The sequence below is a fragment of the Lagopus muta genome, chromosome 1 (genome assembly GCF_023343835.1).
Source record: "Lagopus muta isolate bLagMut1 chromosome 1, bLagMut1 primary, whole genome shotgun sequence".
Taxonomy (NCBI): domain Eukaryota; kingdom Metazoa; phylum Chordata; class Aves; order Galliformes; family Phasianidae; genus Lagopus; species Lagopus muta.
This window is the reverse complement of record NC_064433.1, coordinates 165,933,024-165,959,176: the sequence shown is the minus strand read 5'-3', so window position 1 is coordinate 165,959,176 and position 26,153 is coordinate 165,933,024. Positions and strand designations below refer to the sequence as shown.

Sequence of the window (26,153 nt, the reverse complement as noted above, 5' to 3'; positions counted from 1 at the left end):
ATATTTCTTCTTAAAATAAACCTTTTTCTCTCCAGCACAGGCCATAAACTCTCCATCAGCTCATCCCACTGGCTGTAAGCCAAAGGAATCCAAGTAAGGACAATTGGTAGCATTTTTCTGCGTCACACAGCTGGGTGAGGCTGTATTTATGCCATACGTGGGCTGGCAGCAGGAACACAAAATGGGGGAAATTTATGGGGTGCCTGCATTGCCCACAGCCCGACAGCTGCTGCTTTGCAGTTCCTCTTAATAAGCTGCAACATCCAGGCCAGGGGTTGTTGTTGGGCACCTCAATGTCTGGGGTATTCAGAGGGACACTGATGGCCTCCGTAGAGTTTTTGTTAGTATTATCAGTGGACTAAGCATCATCACTCTTGAGTTTGGGTTTGTCCTCTGTCCTCACATTCATAGGGTTGTTGAGTTCCTTTCCTAAATGACATTACAACATTTGCTTGGTAGCAAGGAAAAATGAGTATGGAAACATAGAGTCATAGGATCAATAAGGTTGGAAAAGACCACTATGATCACCAAGCCCAACCATCAACTCCTCCCCACCATGTCCACTAACCATGTTCCCTCAGTGCCACATCTACAGGGTTCATTGAACACCTCCAGGGATGGTGACTCCACCATCTCCATGGGCAGCCTGTGCCAGTGTATCACCACCCTTTCTGAGAATAAGTGTTTGCTAATATCCAACTGGAACCTCCCCAGTTACAACTTAAGACTATCACATCTCATCCTAAATATATAAAATAAATATAATGATCTAAGGGAAGACAGGTTGCATCGCTGCATAAGCACACAGTAAGGCTTTGTCCTTGTAATATTATAAATTCACTGTTGCAATATGAAGAGGAATTAGTCCAGGCATTTCCAAGGTGGCCTTTGGCCCCATACATGAAAAGACAAAGTGATGACATTTCAGGGAGGAGAGAGATGGAGGCACCTGATCATTGCTGTTCCCCCAAATCCACTGAGATTTTCACCCACAGGCGCTGTGCCCAAAAGCCTTTAAAATTCATAGGTCACTAATGAGCAAGCAGCGGTGTGTAACAGCATCCTTGAATTACTAATGCAGACAAACAAAATTATCAAAATCTCTTCCCTCCTTCCCTGAATCAGATCGAGTTTTTTCTTTCTTTATATTTTTTCCCATGCTTTTTTCCATTTTCTGAGGCCACAGGCATCTCTGAATTTGTAGATCAGAGGCAATCACAACATTCTCCCCACACTGCACAGACACCTTGATTGCTGTGCATCATAGGCTCAGAATGATTTCATGCCCTGACAAGCAGCTTTAGGAAAAAAAGACAGAGTGGGAGGGTTTCTGGAAAGCACCATTTGTGCTGGACATGCTGGGATGAGGGAGAAGTACTGCTTCACAGCCCCAGCTGGCTCCAACACAGCCCCAGTGCCATGTTGCATGATGAACTGTGCCAGCCCGATGCCAGATATAGAACCATGCAGGATGAGACGGAGCAGAGCAAGGATTTCAAGATTAGTGCTACCTGCCCAAAATGGTGTTACCAAGGGTTGCTGCTGGGAAACCTCACCTAGGCCCCAGAGCACCCTCCCCCTGCCATCATCCCACCTGGTGTCACCTCTTTGCAGTGACAGTGGAAGGAGGCATGACATGGAAGATGAGATGACCCAGAGTGGAGCTATTCATCCTCCATGGCCGACAGGGAGGATGGTGAGTTTGTTTGATGCAGACCTTGTACTCAGAATTGTGAATTTGCTTTGGAAAGCGGCCTTCTGGCATGCTTTTTTTTGGGTGTTTTATTTTTTGGTTCTTGGGTTTTTTTTAAGTTATTCATAAGTGGGTTTTGTTCAGGGGCATTCTGATTCAGTTGAAGCACTTTGACAATGATAAATGTCTCTCATTACCGATATCCTAAGTTCTGTTCCCTTTCAGTCATTAAGGGACAAAAAGCCTCGTGGCATTTTTCCTCAGATCCAGCTTTGTTTGGTTCTCTTCATTACTAGGGGTTTCACGTATCAGTGAGAGCTTGGGGTGAAGCAGGGCCACGCTCAGCACAGCAGTTGATGGGCACCAGCAGGAGCAAGCACCCTGAGCCTGCGCAGTCCCTTCCACTCTGCTGAGGCACAGAGAAAAGCTGTGATCCAAGGAAATCCCCATAAGGGGATGGTACCTGTGCTAAGGTCTGAGCCTGTCAGGTTTGTCCTCTGCCTTCACCACCAGTTGTGGTGCTTAGGAGCTGAGAGATGCCACCACCTGATGCAGGAAGATGCCCAGGGTGCTCAGCTTTATAGAATCACAGAAAAATTTGAGTTAAAAGGGACCCTTAAAGGCCATCTAATCACACTGCCCCACAGTGAACAGGAATGCCTATGGCTAGATGAAGCTGCTCAGAGCACCATCCAGCCTGACCTTCTCCAGCCCACACTTTGTCCACGTGTCTTGGCTCAGCTGACAGAGATGTTCCTCACCCAGCATGGGGGAATATTCTAGTTTTCTTGGTTTTCACAGGCCTCCTCGGGCTGATGAAGCCTCTAACTGCACCAAGAGAGGGACTGAGGTGAGTTTCATTTGAAACTGAAGTGAAGCTGAATGGTGGCTGCCACTGGGGGCTGCCAGAATCAGTTCCTCTTATCCCTCCCTCCTGCAGCCAGAGGTTGTCCCCATCCTGACTGCCACCAGCCAGATGGCCTCTGCAGCCACCCAAGGCCAGCATCTCCTTTCTGTCTCATGAAACACCTCCATGTCAGCCATCCAGACACTCAAGGATCTTCAAGAGCTGAGGTCCAGGGGCACACCAGACCCCTGAATGTTTTAGGGGCTCCTGGTCTACTTGCAGGTCTGTGAGAGGAGGGTTGTGCTGTCACCAGGATGTCTCAGCCCCGAAGGCTTGCTAAATGCTTAGCCTGCAAAACAAAAGGCATTCACTTCTTGGCTACAGCCTTCTGCCAAGAGATAGGCAGGTTGTGCTTCAATGCAGATGTCTCGGGGAAAAAATGTGCAGTGCATTAGAGAGCTGTGACTCATAGAATAATGATCCTCGTTTCTCATAGTTTATTAATAATTTAAACCCAATCTCAGTGTTATTGATCTATCATTGAATCGGAGATTTATTTCAGATCTGTAGTCACAGAAGCAGTAAATTTAATCCCCCTTCCCCTCCCACCCTTCCACCCACTAAACTCACTTTATAACTAAAACATGATGTTTAGGCTGTTTCAGTAATAGGAGAGGAGAAGAATAGCTCCAAGGCTGTTTGTGGCAGGAGCAGCCCATGGAAGATGCGTAGGTTATGGTTTTAAACCTTTTTCAGACCAAACTTCTGCCTGCACACGGTGTCAGAGATGCTGAAGGACCACAGACGGCAGCAAGCGCTGCTTGCTGGCATGAGGATCCCAATTTAATCTTGCTTAAACTGGTGAAAACCTGAAGCAGCTGCCACAGTGTCCCAGGAGTACCATGACCATAAAATCGATTTAAGTGCATGGAGAATCAAGCCTGGAAAACCATCATGTGGAGGCTCCTACAGCAGTGCTCACTTGGCTCTAACATGTGTCTTGTGCATTCACTCTGACGAGCAGCAAGACCTGTCCTTTTAAAGGAAGCCAGGAATAGAAAACAGCTTGTTCTATGGGTATTAAGTGCCCAGAACAGTGATTTCTGTAGGCAAATGAAATTCATTTTTATTAGACCAATTGTAGTACACAGGTGGGGTGGAAAATGTGGTTTTGGCTGCAACAGCTCTTTCTCAGGTCCAAAAGAAAGCAGGAAATATATCCAAATGCTCATCTGTCCCTTTCCATCTATATTAATGGATGCGATTGAAACTATCTCCATCCACTGCCTGCCCAACTCACTGCTGTCCTTGGGGATGCAACCACAGCAAGTGGGGCTCTCGGTTATGGTGGGGGTTCCTGTAGCAATGGAAATGTGGAAATCCCACAGGACAGAGGTGATGTGAGTTGTAATGTAGTGGGGGGCAGTTCTGGGTGTTGTGGGGCTGCTGGGAGAGGAGGGAAAGCAGGGACAAGCTGCTTGGCACTGGAATCCCTCCTGTCCTGATGGACACCAGCAGACAGATCTCCCACAGAGCCCTGGCTTCCCTGCATTAAAGCTTTCACTTCTGCAAGGCCCCCAGAGACCCATTTTGCCAGATTTCACCCAAAAGCAGTATTTACTAAAAATGGTGGCTTCCTGTAATTACAAAGCAGACCCTCTTCCTCCTGCTCCTTACTGAACCAAGCAAGTGGTGGAGTGCACAGATACCAGTCACTGATGCAAGTTTTGAGGAATCCACACACAATGGGAGTAGATTTAGTGCCTCTCTGAATGTATAGCCCTTCCTTCCGTGGCACAGGTGTGCATCAGGCACTTAGCATGGTGTTTTCTGTACTGAGCAATTGCTCAGTAGAGAAGATAAACATTACTTTAGGGCACAGTTCACTCAAAATGCAAGATTTAATTTATTTAAGTCTCATTACACCCAGCAAGTTGAGGAAAGGAGGAAGTTAGGAGGAAGTTTTTCATGCAGAGTGAAACTGTGTGACACACTGGAACAGGTTGCCCAAGGAGGTTGTGGATGCCCCATCCCTGGAGGCATTCAAGGCCAGGCTGGATGTGGCTCTGGGCAGCCTGGTCTGGTGGTTGGCAACCCTGCACATAGCAGGGGGTTGAAACTAAATGATCAGTGTGGTCCTTTTCAACCCAGACCATTCTATGATTCTATGATTCTATGATTCTATGATTCTATGATTCTATGATTCTATGATTCTATGATTCTATGATTCTATGATTCTATGAAAGGTGACATCCATATCTTTCATAAGTGACCAACCAGTTGTGTCTCTGTCTCATTCCTCTTTGGTTGCATCCTCCCAGGGCTGACCAGGGTCACTTTGCTTTCATAAAATCACAGAATTATTAAAGTTGGAAACAACCACTAGTATCACCTAGTCCAACTGTTCCCCACCATGCCAACTAACCCACGTTCCTCAGTGCCCATCTGCACATTTCTTGAACACCTCCAGGGATGGTGACTCCACCACCTCCTTGAGCCACCTGTCCCAGTGCCTCACTTCTCTTCTTGAGAATAAATTTTACCCAACCCCCAACCTTTGACACTTCCCTCCCAAGCAGTGTCTTCAGCAAAGGAATTTGCAGATGCTCATGGCCATGGAGACAGTATGGTGCAGAGGGGGACAATGACAGCTAGGTAGGTGATATTCTTCCTTATGGAGGTTGCAACGATGCCATGCCTTCAGGAATTTCTGCTCTTCCTTCCAGATGTGGGGATGCTCTCTGGAGACACAGAGTTTTTCTCTGAAGCAGAAGTCAGTGAGAGGCCAACTGAAAGCGAGGAAGAGGCAAGCACAGAGGAGGAAGAGGAAAACAGCCAAACAGAGCAGTGTGAGCAAGGTATGGTGTGATCTTTTGCTTAATCACAGTAGTCATGAGATCAACCTGAGTGTTTGAGATTCCCAGCTGCCACTGTTGATGGCCTTTTGAAAATCCCAGCTAAGTGAAAAACTGTTTTGCTCATAAAGATGATCAACCCATTTGAAGACCTCTTTTTGCCATCATGGGTCACTTTGCTTTGACACTTTCCTGCCAAGCAGAGTATTCAGAGTCTTATTTCCTGGTGCTCATTGAATGTTTGGTGATAAAGTGTAATAGGAAAGGTAATCCCTCTATTCTTCTATCTGGGCATGTGCAGCCCTCAGGTGCTGTGAAGAAAGGACCTGGGGCAGTCATGCCCTTCCTTTCTGTTTGGATAAAAGCATTTGCACTTAGGAGGAAAGGGGAAAGAACAGCAAGAGGAGAATCTTGGTTTTTTATTATTTGGTTTTTATTTTGAGGTCTTTTCTTTCTTTTCTTTCCTTTTCACAACTGTCCCAGTGGCTTTGATGCACATTTCTGCAGTCACTGGGTAAAGCATGACTGCCTGGAGCACAGACGTGCTCCCTGTGAGGTCTAATCCAGAATCCAACGGCAAGCAAACCACAGGGCACAAAGGCAGAGCTGCTGCCTGGGCTCTCCTCTTTCCCCACCCCAAAGTCTCCATCTCCTATCAGTGGGGTGCAGCAGCTTGAAATCTGGAGGAGGATGCCTGGAAGACTTCCCCCACCCCACAGCTCATCCCTCCATTGCTACTTTTGCTTGTCAGGCATTTATATAAATAGGATTAACATCTGCAGTTACACTTAGCTAGGTTGCAAATTACGCAGGCTATCAAGGCTTGTGCTTCAGGGCACACAGTGATTACCATCGGAGGGGCAAAAATGAGTTTTTCCAATAACAGAATATTGCATGATTGACTGGGGACATTACAGGGCAGAGAGGATTAGCCTTTGCCATCAGTATCAGTTATGTGTCATTACTGCATCAAAGCACCAGGCGTAGCTGAGCCGCTTCCATCCAGGCAGCGCTGCAGGTGGCTGGGTCCTGAGGAATGGAGTTGGTTGTTAAACCCACAGCTCATTTCTATGCTAGCTGTGCAATGTGCCTCCAGCAAAACTGCACCCCCTGCTTTTGCTGCCCACCTCCTGTGCCACATGCTGTGCACCTCTGGCTCACGAGAGGAGCCCGTCCTCCTTCCATTGTCCTCCCATGGCTGGATTCAGCCCCCCCTGCTGCTGCTACAGGATCCAGCCATCCCACACCCCCAGCACACCACCCTCTTTTCCATACCCCAAGTGATCATAGAATCATAGAATAGAATCATAGAATCATTGTGATTGGAAAAGACCACCAATATCATCATATAGTCCAACCATCACCCCATCCCCACCATGCTAACTAACCATGTCCCTCAGTGCCACGTCTACACAGTATTTGAAAACTCTATCCTGTGCCTTCATGTTTAAGAAGACCAAACCATACATGGGATCTTGGGCGTCCCCATCACCGCTCTGTGGCTTTGCAGTCACAGATAAGTTCATGTCCTACATAAGCCTGGAGCATCTGTTGGTGTTTGCCAGCCCGATGGGACTAAAAGCTATCATCAGAGGAGCTGCTGGAACAGGAAGCTGAGGAGTATTGCAGTGTTGGGACACCTGACAACTTGTGTTCCATCTGCTTGCAGAAAATGAGACCATTCAGGCTGGCTTCTGCTGAGGTGACATGGGGTCAGATGTTGCTATAGGCAAAAGGCAATGAGATTGGCCATGGAGGATGCCTCTCAGGATGATCTGTGCCCAAGGAGGGAACACCTCCAATGGAAAAGTCCACTGACCTTACAGCTCTTCTAAGGGTTGTGAGAGGGACAATGACCCACCTTAACTCTCTGCTACGTATGAATAATTTTGCCCACTCTTGACTTTCAGACCATCGCATTTCCTTCGTCTTGGCAGAAAATGATTGTCTCATTTGAATGGAAGAGCTAGAATTGACAGAAAATCCAAAATAAGAAACATAATTAGCAGTGAAACTTTTAATTCTCCATTTCTAAGTGTATTAGTGCTTATTTATTGAACCAGCTTGACATTTAGACAGTTCCTTTTAATGCTAATAGCGTTGATTACCAGGTTGAATCCCACTGCTTTGAGGAAGCTGCTGCTCAGTATTCCAAGCTGCCAAGTTCCCTCTGCACAGAAACACTTGCTTTTCTTTGCAAGAAATATGTATTATTCAGCACAACAACATTAAAATAAGGCAATCAAGGGAGTTAGGAACCTGAGCCAGTAAGGGCAGGCCAGACACAAGGTGTGGGGCTGCAGGGTGCCCAGCTTTTATTTATTCATTTTATTTTTATAATAATACATCAATAATTAATATTTGTGACTTGAAAATACATAATGTATGATGCATATATACAAATCAATCAATAAATATTATTTAGGTTTTAGCCTTTCCATGGCTAAGTAAGCTCTCTAGTGTCATTGGGATGGGGCCAGCCCATCGAGAAGAAGTGAGTGATAAGAGGTGGCCATAACAAGGGAGGAAGAGGAGGAGAAGGGAGAGGAGGGAGAGGGAGAGGGAGAGGGAGAGGGAGAGGGAGAGGGAGAGGGAGAGGGAGAGGGAGAGGAAGAGGAAGAGGAAGAGGAAGAGGAAGAGGAAGAGGAAGAGGAAGAGGAAGAGGAAGAGGAAGAGGAAGAGGAAGAGGAAGAGGAAGAGGAAGAGGAAGAGGAAGAGGAAGAGGAAGAGGAAGAAGAGGGGGTTTCTCCTCTCACCCACTTGCAGATTGCGCTCTTCATTCTGGACTCTGCCTTCATCTTTGTACAGAGTCCAACACAGCAGCGACTCCTGCCTATTGGAAATCTAGAGATCAAGAAATACTGTTTGTTTGCTTTTTCCCCATAACATTTGCAATCAGTCTATTTTTTTCAGTCTGTGTAACGGAGCTCTTTGTGCTACCTCTCTTGAAGATCAGTTGAACAGACAGGTGTCTGATTGCCCTCCTGCTTCAATGTATATCATCATCGCTCCTTCAGAGCTGCTGCAAAATTGCACAGGTGTCAATATGAATAGAATTCGACCTTACATTTGCTTTAGATGAGTCTTTATAGGTGAAAATGGTAGATATTCAGAAAATAAGCCTCATCTCCACATTACTGAGCATGCAATGTCAACATGAGGATGTCTGGTTGATACAGCTGGCTCCAGAAGTAGGGCAGGCTGCTAAAGGCTGAGAGTGACAAGCCAGCCTGCCTTGACAAGCTTTGCCAATGGCTAACTGTGTGCGAGGAGATTACCATAGTCTGGGAAGCAGAGATACTTGAGCTCAGTAATTTCCCCCAGGGCATGATTACCTTGTAATAGCTACCATCCCTCACTCTCATTTCTAGCTGGAGACAAAGCAAGCTGTGAGGCTCAGGGCTTGCATGGGTCAGCTGGGAAAGAGTTAAGGCATGAGTTCTAAGGCAACCTTAGAAAAGTGCAGAGGGACAGAAGAGTAGAGGAGGTTCTGTCATTCAGGTGCTGAGCCTTACTGTGAATCAGAATCGTAGAATCATCAGTGTTGGAAAATATCTCTAAGATCATTTAGTTCAACCATCAGCCCATCCCCACCATGCCCACTGACCATAGCTCTTGATGGATTCCTCTCCCATCTACCAGTTTACAACCTACTGAACCAATGGAAACATTAAACATGTACCCCACCTCATGCTGAGGAGCACTGCAATGGAAAAATCTCTTGCTTATTTTGAACATACCACTTGATAGTTTTGTTTGGTGATCCTTCTTTTCTTCTGCAGAGCTCTGAATGATGTGAACTGCTGTTCTCCAGTCACACCACTCTTCCCAATACAAAACTTGGTCGTATTTTATCTTCAGTCATTTTTCTTCCAACATAAAATGTCTTAATCTATTCAGTCATTCCCTGAATGGAGGCCCTTTTATGCCTTTGATCATCTTCAATTTCCTTTCTCTGTAGTTTTTCTATTTCTTCTGTATCATATTTGAGATTGGTGAATCAGGGCTGCACAATAGTATTCAGGAGATGGGAGCCCATGGATTTATACAGCAGCATAATGACTTCCTCTGTTTTTCTCCCTACCTCTAATAATTCCTAGCCTTCTGTTTGCTTTTTTTTTTGATTGCTACTGAGCACTGAGATGACATTTGCATAGAGCTATCTATTATAACCTGAAGATTTCATTCCCAAGTGGAAATAGCCGCCTTGGAGCCCATTATTTTATATGTAAAGCTAGGATTGTCTTTTCCCATGTGCATCACTTTACATTTATCTACATCAGTGATTTTTATTACCCTTTTATTCAGTGCCACAAGGATCTTTCTGCGACTCTTCACAGTCATCTCGTTGCCTCAAACACCCTGAATATCACCAGCAACATTCTCTTCTCTCCACTCACCTCTATTTTGAAATTAGTTTTGAATGGTTTGAAAACATGGGGCAATGTTTATGCCAGCAGAGCAAGCTCCTCTCGGAGATGTGAAGTGTCAAGTCCCAAGGAGGGGGAAGCAGTGCAGTTCTCCCAAGCTCTTTAGATGTCATGAGGGATCATACGGTGTTTCTGGGCACAGATGGTGGTGTGGCTAACTGGCACATCTCCCTCTCTTTGTTGCAATAGATGTAGGAGTGATGCTACTTGCTGGGATGTGTATTTGCCTTCCTCCAGACCATATGGGTCCATCAGGAGACCCCTGGGTGGTGGCCCTTTTTTCTGTTGAAGCCAGCCCCTGGCACAAATAGGAACACAAGCAACCTTGGGCCTGGAGAGAGGAGACAGAATCCTGGAATCATCAAACATCTTGAGTTGGAAAAGATACTAAAGCCCTCTCAGCTCCAACCCCAATGCCATGGCAGTGCCCCCTGCCACCTCAGGCTGCCCAGGACCCTATCCAACCCGGCCTTGAGCACCTCCTGGAATGGGGCACCCACAGCTTCTCTGAGCAAGGGAAGCAATGATTAGCAAAGCCTTCCTTTGAGAAAACTGCTGCACAGAAATCTGTGAGCTGCTAATGAATGCCAATTAAACAGCAGTTCTTCCTTGCAAAAAGCTGTGTGTGAGCCTGCTGAGCCTACCTACAGAAGTCCAAGGCTGGAGTCAGAGGAGGAGTCATCATCCAGCCCAGAAGAGCAGGAAGATAACGGGATGGCAGCTGCACAGTGCGCAGCCCAGGTGAGGCCTGGATCAGTACAAGGAACCACGAGTTTCTACTACATGCACTTTTTGGCAGTTTGGTGGGCTTTTCTCTCAGGAGCAGAGCCCATCTGGGAGAGGTGCCAGGGTCCTCTGCATTAACAACGAGAGGCACTTCTTTCTCCTCAGGGCAACCTGGTTGAAGGCAAGAGGATGAAGTGATGCCACTGCTGTTGTAGGCAAATGAGTCAGGCTGAACATCACTCAAAAGGGCAAAGGCTCCCTGCTTTATGAGGTTTAGACTTGACCATCCAAAACCAGGTCTCATTTGACAAGGTCAAGAAGAGAAATGTCAGTGACTGGGACAGGAAGTGTCTTTTGGGCTGTGCTAAGACACACATGGTGCAAAATGAAATGGGTGCCTTACATTGGTGCTGATGCCACCACAGTGGGTGCTGTTGGCCAGCCCACCCAGTTGTTGGATCACAGAATCACAGAATCACAGAATGACCAGGGTTGGAAGGGATCTCAAAGGTCATAAATCTCCAACCTCCCTGCCACATGCAGGGCCACCAATCACAGTGAGCTGAGAGATGAGGAATAGCCACCCAGAATGCAATCTGGGCTGAGATGTGGTGCGCTTAGATGGCATCTCTGCTTGGAGTAGAAGGCACTGAGACAACTACTGTAAATACAACAGAACGGCAAAGGCCTCTAAAGCCACTCTTAAGTCACTTTCAAGCAACTACCACGATAGAGAAGAGCTGAACACAAATATTTCCATCATAAAAGCTTTGCAAACACGATTTTTTTCTTTTCAAAATGCAAACATCCTCTTTTCCCTTGAAGTTCCCCTAAAAAACCTGAGCACGTCTTGTTTTTTTAATGTATTCTCTCAAGGTTTTTCTTAAAGAGGAGACAGGACTTGCTTTTTAAAACTCATTTGAGCTGTATTTTGCTTTTTTTTCCCCCTCCCCCACATTCTCGGTGCTTCACAGGACATTAAAAGAAGGTCAAATCAAGATGTTCCAATTTCCATATAAAAATCAATTGGTATTTTCCATTGAAGTCTTAAGAAGGAAGAGTAAGCATGGCAACTACACCTGTTTGAAGGCATAGATAGAAGCATACAGACTGAGTTTCCTAAGTATATGTATCTATATATCTATAAATGCATGGCAAAAAGAAGGGCTGGCGTTAGATGAAATGCGGTGGGTTTGGTTGCTTTTATGGGAACGGCCTACATTGAAGCCCATTTCTTATTTTTTTTAAACTAATGAAGTTGATACTTAATTTGTTATGTCTTCTGAGGAAACTACTGTAACTGAAGAGTCTGCAAGGTGTACCTTCTGTGGTGATCCTGAAAAACCAATCCCAACAGCAGCAGATCTGAAGGATAAACCACAACAAATTGTGAGTCTACTCATACGGTGTTGGGATGCTGCAATGTAAGCAGGTTCTGCCCAGGATCCACATCACCCTTGACATGTGCTTCACCCCACAGCTCTTTTGCTGCAGGAGCTATAAGAAGGTGTTCAACACTGCCATCCAAGACCTGATGCGTGAAGATGAAGCAAATGAGATGTACTCTGCTTCCCATGCTGATGATTTACAAGCTGAGTTGCAAAGTGGCATCAAGGAGAAGGTGTTGCAACAGTAAGGAACCCAGAGAGACCCCAGACACTGGTGGGAGGAGGGAGGCCTGTCAGCACCTCCCTTTGCTCTCTTCCAAGGGATTTCACTGGTGGAAACCTGCTTGCAGCATCACACCACCGCCAAAAATTTGATCTTACTGTCAATCTCTCCTCTTTTAATTTCAGGTTAGGTGAGGGAGGCTTTGTGAACTACAGGGAAATATTTCGGCAGTACTTGAAAATTGTTTCCCGTGAGTACCTTGAACTGCTGTGGTCACTGGGCTCGATTTGGAGCCAAAAATACATCCGAGTAACGTTAGGGCACTCAGAAAAGCTGAGACTGCAGCCTTCTATGTACTAAACGGTGCCAAAATCCTAACTAGAGTGGCCAGGAGCATTCATAGTTCATCAAAACACAGGTCTGCATAATTCCCTGCCCATGAGACCATCCATCTACATGCTGTATGTCCTCTGGTTGAAAGGAATAGGAGATAGTACAGAAGAAATATTCACATTTAGTCCGTGTTTTGCTATAAGCAATTCTCAGCTGGACATTTTATTGTTTTGAGCAAGGAGATCATTTCTCCTTGCTCAGTTATGTAATCTAGGATTACATTTCTTAGGAAAACTGCCCTACGTTGTCATAGAGCCTATCCCATCCTATTCAGGCTAGATCTTCCGCCTTGCTTCTCCTCAAAGAAAGCTGAAAACACAAAAACTCCTCAATCCCTCCCTCCATTTCACAGAATCACAGAATCACAGAATCACCCGGGTTGGAAGGGACCCCAAGGATCATGTAGTTCCAACCCCCCTGCCTAGCAGGGCCACCAAACATACACATTCAGATCAGGTTGCCCAGGACCCCGTCCAACCTGGCCTTAAACACGTCCAAGGACGGGGCATCCACAACCTCCCTGGGCAGCCCGTTCCAGGGCCTAACCACTCTCCTAGTAAAGAACTTCCCCCTAACATCTAACCTAAATCTTCCCTCCTTCAACTTAAAACCAATTCCCCTAGTCCTGCTGTTGTCAGCCCTTTTGAAGAGTTTACTCCCCTCCTGGGTGTAGGTTCCCTTCAGGTATTGATAGGCTGCAATGAGGTCACCCCGCAGCCTTCTCTTCTCCAGGCTGAACAAGCCCAACTCCCTCAGCCTGTCCTCATAGGGGAGGTGCTCCAGCCCCCTGATCATCTTAGTCGCCCTCCTCTGGACCCTTTCCAAAATCTCAATGTCTTTCTTGTACTGAGGGCTCCACACCTGGACACAGTACTCCAGATGGGGTCTCACAAGAGCCGAGTAGAGAGGGACAATCACCTCCCTGTCCCTGCTGGCCACCCCTCTCCTGATGGAGCCCAGGATCCCATTTGCCTTTCGAGCTGCCAGAGCGCACTGCTGGCTCATATTCAGTCTCTCGTCCATCAGGACCCCCAGGTCCTTCTCTGCCGAGCTGCCCTCAAGGACCACTCCTCCCAGCCTGTACAGGTGCCTGGGGTTCTTCCGGCCCAAATGCAAAACCTTGCACTTTGCCGTGTTGAACCTCATCAGGTTCACCCGAGCCCAGCCCTCCAGCCTGTCGAGGTCCCTCTGAATGGCATCCCTTCCTTCCACTGTATCAACCGCACCACTCAGCTTGGTGTCGTCAGCAAACTTGCTGAGGGTGCACTCGATTCCCTCATCGATGTCATTAATAAAGATGTTAAAGAGCACCGGTCCCAAGACAGACCCTTGGGGGACACCACTTGTTACCGGCCTCCACCTGGACATAGAGCCATTGACCACCACCCTCTGTCTGCGGCCTTTCAACCAATTGCTTATCCATCGGGTCGTCCACCCATCAAATCCACTTCCCTCCAATTTGGAGATGAGGATGTGGTGGGGGACCATGTCAAAGGCCTTGCTCAGGTCCAGGTAAATGACATCGGTCGCCTTCCCTTCGTCCACCAATGCCGTCACTCCATCATAGAAGGCCACAAGATTAGTTAGGCATGACCTTCCTTTGGTGAAGCCATGCTGGCTGTCTCGGATCACATGCTCATTCTTTATGTGACTGAGCATGTTGTCCAGGAGGATCTGTTCCATGATCTTCCCAGGCACGGAGGTGAGACTCACCGGCCTGTAGTTCCCCGGGTCCTCCCTGCTCCCCTTCTTGTATATGGGAGTGACGTGACCCTTCCTCCAGTCGTCCGGGACCTCACCTGACAGCCACGACTTCTCAAATATGATGGAGAGCGGCTCGGCAACCACCTCGGCCAGCTCCTTCAGGACCCTGGGATGCACGCCATCCGGCCCCATAGACTTGTATTCATTCAGTCTAAGGAGGCACTCTCGGACTTGCTCTGCCCTTACAGTGGGGAGGGATTTACCTCCTTGGTCCCCACATAGAGGTTTGGGGATGCAGGGTTCAGGGACGTGAAAAAGACTAGAATCCTGGCCACCAGTGAAGACCGAGGTGAAGAACTCATTTCCTCTCCATTCCAAATAACTGGAGACAGAAGGCTTGGAGAAACAGAGATACTTCATGTTGTTCTCAACACCAACCTCCTAAACATTTATTTTTTCAGAGAAGAGAGTCTCTTTCAGACTCTCAAAACCCAGCAACTACACCATCAGACCAAAGGTCGACCCTTTCATGAAGTACCAACCAACACTGGCACCTCCAGAAAACCTACTCGAGATGGACAAGGATTTTGTTGCAGAGCACCTAAAGGTGGGTGTAGAGTTGAAGCTCTTCACGTTGCTTTTCAGGTGGGGATTTAGATATCATGAGATATGGAGAAGATCCTAATTCAGCAAAATCATAGACTAACCCAAGTTGGAAGGGATCTATCAGGATCAAGTCCAACCCTTGGCTCCAACCAGAACCATTCCAAAATCAGAGCATATGTCCAAGACCATTGTCCAAACACTTCTTGAACCCTGGCAATCTCAGTGCGATGGCCACTTCCCTGGGCAGGCTGTTCCATGCCCACTGCCTTCTGGTGCAGAACCTCTCCCTAATCCCCACCCACCCCTCCCCTGACACAGCTCCATGCCATTCCCTCAGGCCCTGTGAAATGCTCACCAGTGAGCACACTGCACTGATGGCACCTACATGCTTGTGGCTGTTGGAAGATGGACCTAATCAGATGTTTGTGGAGGGGGTACAAAGCTGAGTCAGGCATCCCCAGGGTTTTACTGGGATGATGCCCATGTGTAAATGTCTTACTTACCGAGCATACTGTGCAGCTTGAAGCCTGAATGCCGCTGTCTGCACCTCAGTTGAAACCTCAGGCTCTGCTCTACTTAGCTATGTACTATCCATCCCTCTTGCACTCCAAACCGGGCTGCCTTTCCCAAACAGCCAGGTGGGGATGGATCTGAGATATTCAGCTAGGAATGCTCCTGGGCCCAGGTCAAGCCCTAGGTCAACAATTTGATAGCAAAGGCAAAAGTTTTACATGGTCCAGCAAGCATTGAGTCCATCAGTAGGGGCATCGCTGCTGTGTCCAGCAAGCAGTGGGGCAGGGTGCTCATGTGGGGGCTCTCTCTGGAAAGTCAGACCAACATGACCAAAAGAAAGATGATTAAGGATCAGGAAGCTGGTTTTTGGGAGAGTGGCAAAAGCACATTTCAGGGGCTCTGTCCCCACCCCTAGCTCAGCCCCCCTTCTCTCCTCTGCTTCTCCTCTCCTCTCCAAACCAAAGTGCTTCTGCAGTTTCTGCAGGCATATCAGAAAACCACCTGTGATTTATCACACAATCAGTGATTTTGTCGGCTTTTTTATTTTCAACATAGAAGTGCATTATATTGCTCTCTCCTCCTGAAATATAGGGGCAGCAAATCCTCCTGCCTAGGACTGCCTGTCTTTTTAGCCTCATAAAAAGCCTGAAAAATGAAAGCAGGCGCAAGATTGCCAGTTTGTTGCCTTTCTGTTCCCCTCCATCCCTTACAACCAAGCAGTAATCCTGAGCTGGTTTGCAGTGCCAAAGCATGCACCTTCAGTTTATTAATGAGTGCTGCAGCTGAAATGAGCTCCTTCTTGGGTACCAAATGGAAACTGCCGTGGAGCAGTCCCTCAAATCCCAATGAGAGACAAGATCTGAGCACCTGGCAATCAGCTGCTGCTTTGAATGATGATGTTAAAAGGGAGCAGCAAATTCACTCTCTTCCCCTTCTCAACCAAAACAAGCAGCTCTCTGTTTTTCCAGGCTCCTTATTCCTATTAGAAAGCACCAAACCCAGCTCCCTGGCAATGCTTGGAGCTAAGCCCTCAGCGAAGAGATGTTTTTATTTCACTTGTCAGGATGCTGCTGGGTAAATTATTCGTGTGTCTAATGGAAAGAGGGCTCCTGGCAAATTGTATCATCAGAGAGCAGCTAATGACATAAAATAAAAAAGAGCTGAGCTTTGCACATGAAATGCAAAAACACAGGACTGAAGGATGGGTTTCCCTTAGTAATTTTAAGGGGTTTAATTAAAAAGTAAGCAAACAAACAAATGATGGCTGGGTGGAAAGCACAGTGTGTGATGGTCTGGGGTTGGCATTGGTACAGGAAGAGGGAGGCATGGTGCAGAGCGTCCATGTCCTGCACACCCCTCCAGTGCTCGCCTGCACCCACCTGCATCTCATGGCTCTGGTTTTGCTCCTGCAGCTCTGCCGCTCTCCCAGCCCAGTGAGGAGATGCTATCCTGATGGACAGACATTTTATCTCCTTTTCCCAGATGGAAGTGGTCAGGTTTAGTATCCAGTTCATATAGATGAGCCAACCTGGGCATGTCATACCTCCAAGTGGACCGCTGTGGCTCTCCTCCCTCTGTGTTTTCATAGAACCATGGAATCACTACGGTGGAAAAGACCTCTAAGATCACCTAGTCCAACCACCAGCCCATCCCACCTTCCCACTGATCGTGCCCCTCAGTGCCACATCTACATGGTTCTTGAATACCTCCAGGGACAGTGACTCCACCACGTCCCCGGGCAGCCTGTGCCAGTGCTTCACCATTCTTTCTGAGAATAGATTATTCCTAATATACAACCTGAACCTCTCCTGGCACAACTGAAGGCAACTACAGCTCATTTTGGGCTGCACAACTCATTTGGCTACGCAACTTGAGTGGGTCAATGTCACTTCTCTATAGAAATGAAGTCTACAGAGCAGTAGCCCTCAGGTTGGCTGCTTGAAGGATGGGTGTTAGAGGGATGAGCTCCACAATGTTTTTCACACCAAGCTTTCTGTGGGTTTCCAATGGGCTTGTGTTTCCTTAACCACCTCTCAGCTACCCTTCAGGCAACATAGCCATCCTGATTGCATTCACTGAGGAAGCACAGTTCACCTATGTCATCTTGGAGGACAACAAGCACCCAGGGATTCAGGCAGCCTTTGGGAGCCGTGGCCACGGGGTCAGCTTCCACTCCAATGGACGCCCCAGGTAGGTGCAAGGCTGGTGAGGCACAGTGCATTGCTGATGGCTCAGCCCAGGGATGAGCACGCATCTTCTTCCCTAGTTTCTCATGGAGCATCGGGTGGCCATGCTAGAAAATCAGTTATTACTTGCATGCAAGGGGACATTGCAATACCTGAAGACACTGAGCTTGATATCAATGTTGCTTTTGGTTTGTTTTTTGTTTCCAGTAAGCATTCTTCACTGTAAAGACTGACTTAGATGACTGATTTCTTGCAGGCTTATTGATAATACGAGATGACCAATGGCTTTCAGTGAAGTTGCTGGTGTCAGAGCTAGTTTTTGGCAGCCCCACCCCCAGTTTCCAAAGTTTCCCTCTAGAAAGCTGGGAACTGCAGAAATCAGTAAATCCCAGCTCAATTTCACGAGTCCTCCCTGCATTGAGACTAATGAATGGCTGTATTAAATGTCTAACCAGCTATTACAAATCATTCTGAATAGCTTCTGTAATAACACGTCCATTAGAGTACTGCAGCCCCGCCGCTTGCCTGCAGACACATCAGCCTCTCATCCATCACACAGCAAGCCAGGCTTCACAGCTCAGTGCTGATCCCAAAGCATCACCCACCCCTCGGCCAACCACAACCCCCAGGGGCACACATGGCCCCACATGCTACACTGGGGGGCCTCCAGCTCCCAGGGCTGACACAAGATGAGTAGTATTGATTTGGGTCTGGATGCTGTAAATGTGGGCTGTTTTCCCCCCACACAGCACATTTCTCTCCCCTTTGTTCTTCAGCAGGGCTGTTTCCCATGCCCTGCCACACATACAAACATGCACAGCCATGTGCAGGGCATTACTTTTAGTATAAATGCTGCTAGAGCCATAGACATGAGAGTGCCCAGTAACTCTCAGAGAATGTAGAAGTACAATGGGAAGATGGGCAGCCCATGCTTCACCCCAATACTTTCCTCGCCTTCCAAAGGCTTGCTGGCCACCCTGGGGCAGGACAGTTTCTGCAGTGGGCTTATTCTGCAGGACAGCTATTATGAGAACACCATCACCCATCATTGACTCTTGCAGTGAGTTTTGTCCAAGTGCAGAAGAAGATGGCAGCTGGGAGGGGGAAGCTGCTGTCTCTGAACTCACCCAATGTCTGTCCCCAGGACCATCCTGAGCCCTTGCACAGGAATCTGCTTTGACCAAGCAGGGGAGAGGCAAAAACACTGGAACTGGCACGACCTCAGCCACCACGTCCACAGCCCTCCCTTCCAGCCTATCACCATGAAACTGAACAGCCACCTCACCCTTAAAATTGTGACTCAGGATAAAATTCACCTATGGTTTGTGAGCCACAACAACTGCATCCACTTTAACTTGGGGGCCCGGCTCAAGGTGAGTGCTTGATGTGCTGGATGTGCTCAGCCAAGCCCTGTCCTCTGGCTGCTGGGAGAGCAGCAGCAGCGCAGAGCAGCCGACCTGAGATACACCACATCCTGCCAGGGTGCTGCCTGGGGCTGGCCACAGATTTCAGGTAGAAAAGTCATCATTTCATTCCAAAGCAAATTTCCTGCCTGTGTGAATCTTAATGAAATTCCACTTTGGGGAAGCATTTAGATAAGATTGAAATGCTGCCACTGAAGGGCGAGAACAGCACATCTCACAAATTCATTTTGAAATGCTGTTTCTTCTCAAAACATTTATATTAAATGTCAATACAAACACAATGCTCCTGATTTTATCTTAACAGCATTTCACTTAACATGAAACAAGCATCTGGGGACAGGAACAGAAATCCTTTGGTATTCATTGCCACTCAGGTTTCCTACCTCTGACCCTTCTCTGGGGGTGGAAAGGCTGCATTACCAGGGCTCTCAGTGCCACTGACTGTCCCAGCCTGCAGCTGTGCATCCCCATCTCCCAGTCCCCAGCTCCCCATGGAGTTTAACCCCTTGAGTTCTGGGCATACACTGGAAACTGAACCATCTCCCAAGTGAAATTATAGGGTTAGCACACTCCAAGGGTGTGTGAAGGGCAAGGGCAGACCAGGATAAGGGTGAGCATGAAAGCTGAGTTACAAAGGATGCTCTTCTTTACAGCCTCCCTTCAGTGTTAATGTTCCTCTCTTTACACGGGCTCTCTTGGCAGTTGAAAGACCCAGAGACAAGTCACCTACTGAAAGGATTAGAAAACGAAGAGGAGCACTTCCTTCAATCCAAAAAGATTCAGCTCAGGAGCCTGCTCTCCAAAATAGAGTCAGTTTTGCAATAGTTTTGGCAATCTCAGCCTCAGTGATATCACTCCTTGTGTCTCATCATCATCTGTCTGCCTGAAAGACTGAAATGAAGGCATCAAGATGTGCAGCAAACAGTTATCGTCAGCATTTCAGATCAACTCTTCCTTCATCAAGGTGATAACAGCCAGTCACTTTGCAATGACAATAAAGCTCCATTTCCAAGCTCACAATGCTTATCTTCCTGTACATCCAGTCCTTGTAACACCAAGCCGATCTCATTTGAAAACTTTGTCAACACCAAACAGGAATAGTGTGAGGAAAGAAAAGCAGTTTTTGCTTGGGAAATACCCAGTGTTGGTATAGGCACAAAAGAGTGAATGCCTGGCCAGCTGTTCTGCCATTCACTGCACATCCCAGAAGACACAATCCAAAGGGCCAAACTTTTTTAGGAGGCTCCGAGCATTCAGGCAGCAAAGGTCACGGATCCATGCCTGCACCAGTCAGACAGAAGATGGATTCCACAAGCAAGCAGCATTTTTCCTTAGATGGGTTCATTCAAATGACACTGTCAAAACCAGAGAGTAGAGGGATGCTTCACACTGACATTTCAGGGAACAAACCACAAGCCTCTGGATGACATGTTTTTGCAATACAAAGGGCCAGAAAAATACCACGTGGTAGATAAGTCAGTGAGCATCCAGGTAGCAAGAAGAACTAACAGCTAAAATAATACTTGTGCTTCCTGCCACCACCTCCAAGTTTACTCTTAGTACAGGCCATCTAGTTAAATCTGTTCTTGTTCTAGTTGTGGTTTCTTCCCCCTAATAAAACTCCAAACAAAGAGACCATTCAGTCACACGAGACCATCTGTCAGTAAAGAAGATACAAATCTGTCAGTAAAGAAAATACAAATTTACTTTATTATAACCATAATGAGAGATTACTTCAACAGTTAGCTGTATGTTCAGCACTCAGGTCTACATCTGTGCCAAATGAAGTCAATTCTCTTACTGCTAAAAAGGAACAGCACTTCTTAGTAACGCGCTCCCTGCCTGTGCTTACAGGGTGTTTGTTGTCTCTGCGTTACAGTTATCTTGACAGACAAGCCTCAGGATACAGAATAAAGCTTTACTCTTTGACCAAAATAGGAGGCAACATTTTTATTTAAAAAAAATTAAAAACAGCAAGTTTCTAGTCAGATAATATAAAGCATCTTAAGTTAATCTTTTGAAAGTATTTACACTATCTGTAAACGTAAATATCTGAAACTGTACATGTTTAAACAAATGTTCGTTTAGCAAACAGGCTGTATAAACTGATAGCTCTTCTAATCTTCCAACCAGCTGTCCTAGAGCTGTCTGGGTATTCCAGGAGAGAGGAGACCCCAAACACAAGAATGACTACTGCAAAGGTTTACCCTTCACAACTGCTCTGTACAATGTATGAAGTCATCCATGGCTTTGTACAGTGACCATGCAATCCTTCTGTAAAACTTTATAAAAAAAACAAATATACATATATTACAATGCACTGGACATTATTTTACAGCCTACAATTCTACATGAGTAAAAAGAAAGGGCAAGTTTTCGTCCTCGTTAATTCCTCTCGTTAATTGTAAGGGTCATGTCGGGTCCTATGAGTACCATTTATGTGCCTCAGCACCACTGCTGCACCACTCCTCACGGCAGCTCTAACTCACACCATTTTAGTCTCCAGCCATATGATTTATTACAGGAAAAACATCAAAACCACCACTGATGTGCACGGAAGTGCCTACTTAATTAAAACTTCTGAAGAGTTTTTACAAATAAGTTAAAAATCTGCCACACGCTTCACCAAATGTTTCCTTCTCACTGCTGCACAATAAAGACTTACACACTGAGATACTCTGAAGCTGCTTTTACTGTTTCATTCCATTCATGACAGAGTGGTTTGCAACCAGCTTTCCCAAGTTATGATCAGTGCGTACTGACCAGAGTGCACTGTTCACCAGATACTGAGCCCCTGCTTACAACAGGGATTTGTCAGTGCTTGCACATTCATTCCTGGCATCCCCTTTACAGCTCCACTAGCACTCAGTCCAGCACACAAAGGCTGTACAAGTTCCAGTCCCAGTGTCCACCATGAACAAAGCAACACCTCTGTTTAATCTCAGTAAGGCAACCGCTAACCTAAAACTCTAAGTACCTGAGAATCTCAGTGCTAAGCTTTGTTGTAAAGCAGCTGAAAACACGCAGTCCCCTCAGAACCAACAGAAATTGTATTGCACAGCTTTCCATTGCAAATCCAGGAATCTGAGATTCTTTACATGGAGTAAGGCCAGAGCACGAACCTTCAGGTCAGACCTCATGGCTCCCAATCACAACAGTACAAGAACAGCACACCCAGTGTATCAAGAAGTGCTTCAGATGTGGAAAACAGTCTTCTCAACTAAAAACCTCTGAATTATGTTCGAGCACAGAGTGGATTACCAGGATCCTCACAGGTGTTCAAATTGGAGCATGCCTTCTTAAGTCAAATGGTCATAGCAACGTGCCATCTCCAAGCCTTGCAAAATACCTACTGCTGCTCCCATTTGACTCCTGCATTTCATTTCCAGTGTTTTTGAAAGTGCTGTTTTTCACTGTAATAATCAGCTTGAAGTATGAAAGCTTTTTACATCAAAAAACAGGACTCCAAATTAGAGAATACTTGGAGAAGGCAGTTAACTGAGCATCCATAAGAACAATCAGCAAAGGGCTTGTTTTGTGTTCCTTCTCCCCCCTTCTCAAGCTAGCAAATAGGAAGACCTTTAACAAATCAATAAAACTGATTTTTAACATTTTCCTAAAACGGGGTTAAGCAGCCTGGAGGGTCTTAATGCAGACTGGACTGCATGGGGGAGGAAATCCTTCATTTACTTCAAGCAAACATCTTCACATCCCCTTCACCGTTTGTCGTTCAGCCAAGGATGCTTAAATAGCAGCCTTACCAGCTACTTGGATATTGACAGAAGTAAGTTCACCTGAAAGACAAAGTGAAATATTTGAGGGGAGCATATAAACATGAGGGAGGGATGGCTCTTTACGAGAGTGGACAGTGATAGGACGAGGGGGAATGGTTTTAAACTGAGACAGGAGGTTAAGGTTAGGTATTAGATGGAAGTTTTTCACTCAGAGGGTGGTGATGCACTGGAACAGGTTGCCCAAGGAGGCTGTGGATGCCCCATCCCTGCAGGCATTCAAGGCCAGGCTGGATGTGGCTCTGGGCAGCCTGGTCTGCTGGTTGGTGACCCTGCACATGGCAGGGGGTTGAAACCAGATGATCATTGTGGTCCTTTTCAACCCAGGCCATTCTATGATTCTATGAAAGCCTACATTAGACAGAACAGCTACGTTCAAGATCTGCCTCACGTTTTCACCTTTAAATAGGTAAACAATGCTGGAAGAAGCCAACTCCTCTAGGATAACACCACCTCCTTCCAGTGCATCACTCCCAGGATAGTTAACACACGCCCCTGAGGCCACATTCACTACAGACAAACTCCTCTAGCACATCAGCTTGATCATCTGTTTAATGATTGGCAGCCTGCAACAATCAAAATTCCATCCACATTCCCTGGATCATTAAGGTCGAAGAGAGATTTTAAAAAACTGGCTTGGTTTGTGGCAGAGCATCCTAAAATGGAGAATTCTCAACTCCAATCATTGCTGAGACTAAAGATCTTATTATGCATGGTTACATTTCCATAGAAATCTGCACATTTCCCCAGTGCAATTTACTTCAAATGAATCCTTATAATTCCTTACTCTGCTTCCCAAATGTTAAAGCTGCTGCTTGTTGCATTTGTCAAAAGCAAAACTACCTTCACATGTGCAGGTTTTATTCACAAGCTGCTGTATCTGTCTGAAAAGGCAATGCCCAAAAAAGGCAAACCTCTGCCATGATGTCGTAGAACTCAATCCCCAACAACACAAATCACCACCTCCAATTTACCAACTCTATTGCATATTCATAGAGAAGCAACCAAACAGGAAACTTTTAATTGAGAGCTGACGGTTCAGATAAAGCCCTGAGTTTAATCACCCAGGATTAAGGGGGATTTAAAAAAATACAAAAAGATAGAGAACACTAAAAAGTACTAAAAATGAGATGTTAATGTTTGAGAAAGACACATGAAAGAGCACCTGATAAATCTGAGAGCTTTAATATATTCAGTACAGACCTGTTCCATTGAAGGACAAGCTATAATCTGGAGATCCTCATTACTAAATTCTTCCTTTAACAAAGCATGGAGTTTCTGGAACATTTGCTGGATGTTATTCTTTCAAAGAAAAGAAAAAAAATTAAAATTTAAAAAAAAAAAACACCACAAAACTCACCCACAAAACTCATGTCAAACGTGTTTATATGTGTGATGTATGTGGAATAGGTACTGCAGCGACCAGGCAGAGGGAAATGGCTGAACATGAACACATTTTCTCTTAAAACACAACAAACAGCCCCAAGGAGTCCAGGCTGGCTCAATACAGAAATTTCAGCTAACACGTGCTAAGCTGAAACACCAAATCCTACAGACTTAACCTGAAAACCTAAAACTCAAGACTGGTTCCTCCTTATATTGGGTCTGCCATTGAATCTGTACCAGTCTCTCTACCCATGTGTAACAGACCAAGCTCAGACCAAGTGGCAGAAAGAACAGAATCCAGTTGCTTGCTTGCAATGTCCATTACACAGGCTGAATACAAGACAGCAGTACAGGATTCTTTTTAAGCTCAAACAAACCATGGATATATTATTTTTTTATTTCACAGGCCTTTTCAATAGGTTTTTCATCAGGGTACCACAACACTATGCTCACTGTTATGTGTGCTTGGCATTTGTCATGCGTTTGCTGGCTGGACTGCAAGCCCAGGAAAACCCATACAGACATAAACAAGAGTATGTGTGTATGTGTGCCTGCATAAATTGTCCACCTTTGAGATATTACATTCATTTTCAGCGTGGGGAATTCTTTTTTTTTGGTGTTGGTGAAGCTTGTGTGATCAATGTTGACAGCAGTGCACTGCAATGATATATTACACACTTCCTACATATATATGTGTGTCTACTTACACAGATATATTATACATATAAGTTTGCATACAGAAATCCAAGGTGAATCCCACAAAATGTACTTAAAGTCTTAACTAAAGGAAAGCCCAAGACCTACAGAAAAACATGCTGATGTCTGTGTAGCACTACTCACCCTGACTGGCTTAAACAAAATGAACTCTGTATCTTTATTGGACAAGTATAGTGACATGCTTCGTAACGTTGACTGCAGCTTTGTTTTTATTGTCTTGTAAGTGGAAGAGACCATGTCGTTGATCTTTGCTGAAAGTAAAAGCAAACACACTTAATGAAGTGCAATGGCATTCTGCTAGTTCAAATCTACATTCCAGAACATCATCTCTACTTTACTGGGGCTGACCATCACCACAGGGTGGACTGAAAGAGGAAGAGGGGGTGAGTGGGCAGCACAGATTCACTCCATCATGCGCCCATAACATGCCACACATGCTGTTGGTCTTTCAGGACCTACTCAAGACATCAGCCCCTCCTTCTCTGCAGAAGGAGCATCCAACCCATTTCTGCCAGCCATCACATCCTCCTGAGGTTCCTCAAATCACAGCCTTCCGACTTCAGGAAAGAAACAAAGTTCTACAGACTCCCACCCATGCAGAAAACTGCCAGAGAAAAGAAACTACTGGGGAATAAATTGTGCTAGTACAGAGAACAGCATATCATGAATTCTCCTTTACTGCCCATCTGATGTAATCTGCACAAGGAAAGCTTGCACAGACATCTGAATTTTAAAATCAACCACACAGGAATCCACTCAGACAAGACCTTCTTTCTTTATGCTAAGCATCTTAATGGTTTTCCAGGATCTTAGGTTAAAGGGTAATGGAAAAATACATTTTGTAGCTTTAAATTCACAAAGTTAATATACTAACGCTTAAGGTTTTTTGGTGGTTTTTTTTCTCCTCAGTTTCTACAGTATCTGAATTTTCTCCTGTTTACTCCTGGTTTCCTAGACGAATGAGTCAAAAAGCAACAGAAGATCTGCTTAAATCTGCTGCCTCTGTACACAGTTATCTCCAGACAAATATTAAGAATATCCCTGACGAAACAGGAAATAGAAGATCAAGTTAGCCCTTGAGAGCATCTGACCCATGAAGCAGCAATGATTAATGAATAAATATGGTTGGATTTGCATTTTAAGAATATGATGCCACAGAAGGTTCCAATGTATGAATTGGATCAAACGATTTCTCAACATCATCAGAAGCACAATTCTGTAATATGAACAGCAAAGCAAAACCCAGGAACACTGAACTACTCCAAGTATTC

General features: G+C 45.9%; 3 protein-coding genes across 6 annotated transcripts in view; 2 read left to right on the top strand and 1 right to left on the bottom strand.

Moving 5' to 3' along the window:
- The window catches only part of SIAH3 (siah E3 ubiquitin protein ligase family member 3), a 102,224-nt gene extending 91,402 nt beyond the window's left edge, over positions 1-10,822 (top strand). For all 3 annotated transcript variants that reach the window (XM_048957781.1, XM_048957763.1, XM_048957772.1), the window contains 2 exons: positions 5,267-5,398; positions 10,445-10,822. In XM_048957781.1, the coding sequence (XP_048813738.1) occupies positions 5,267-5,398; positions 10,445-10,689 (377 nt within the window). In that variant the 3' untranslated portion in view covers positions 10,690-10,822. The remainder of the gene's footprint in view (positions 1-5,266; positions 5,399-10,444) is intronic.
- A 4,765-nt stretch (positions 10,823-15,587) lies between these two features.
- Positions 15,588-20,568, top strand: ERICH6B (glutamate rich 6B). Its single transcript, XM_048957804.1, has 4 exons — positions 15,588-16,879; positions 17,416-17,568; positions 18,709-18,937; positions 19,691-20,568. Exons 1-4 carry the CDS (start codon positions 16,704-16,706, stop codon positions 19,811-19,813), a joined length of 681 nt encoding a protein of 226 aa, XP_048813761.1. The 5' UTR covers positions 15,588-16,703; the 3' UTR covers positions 19,814-20,568.
- A 101-nt stretch (positions 20,569-20,669) lies between these two features.
- COG3 (component of oligomeric golgi complex 3) overlaps positions 20,670-26,153 on the bottom strand; it is a 31,485-nt gene continuing 26,001 nt past the window's right edge. For both annotated transcript variants that reach the window (XM_048957343.1, XM_048957348.1), the window contains 3 exons: positions 25,006-25,133; positions 23,983-24,081; positions 20,670-22,782 (listed from right to left, as the gene is read on the bottom strand). In XM_048957343.1, coding sequence (XP_048813300.1) covers positions 22,753-22,782; positions 23,983-24,081; positions 25,006-25,133 — 257 coding nt within the window. In that variant the 3' untranslated portion in view covers positions 20,670-22,752. The remainder of the gene's footprint in view (positions 22,783-23,982; positions 24,082-25,005; positions 25,134-26,153) is intronic.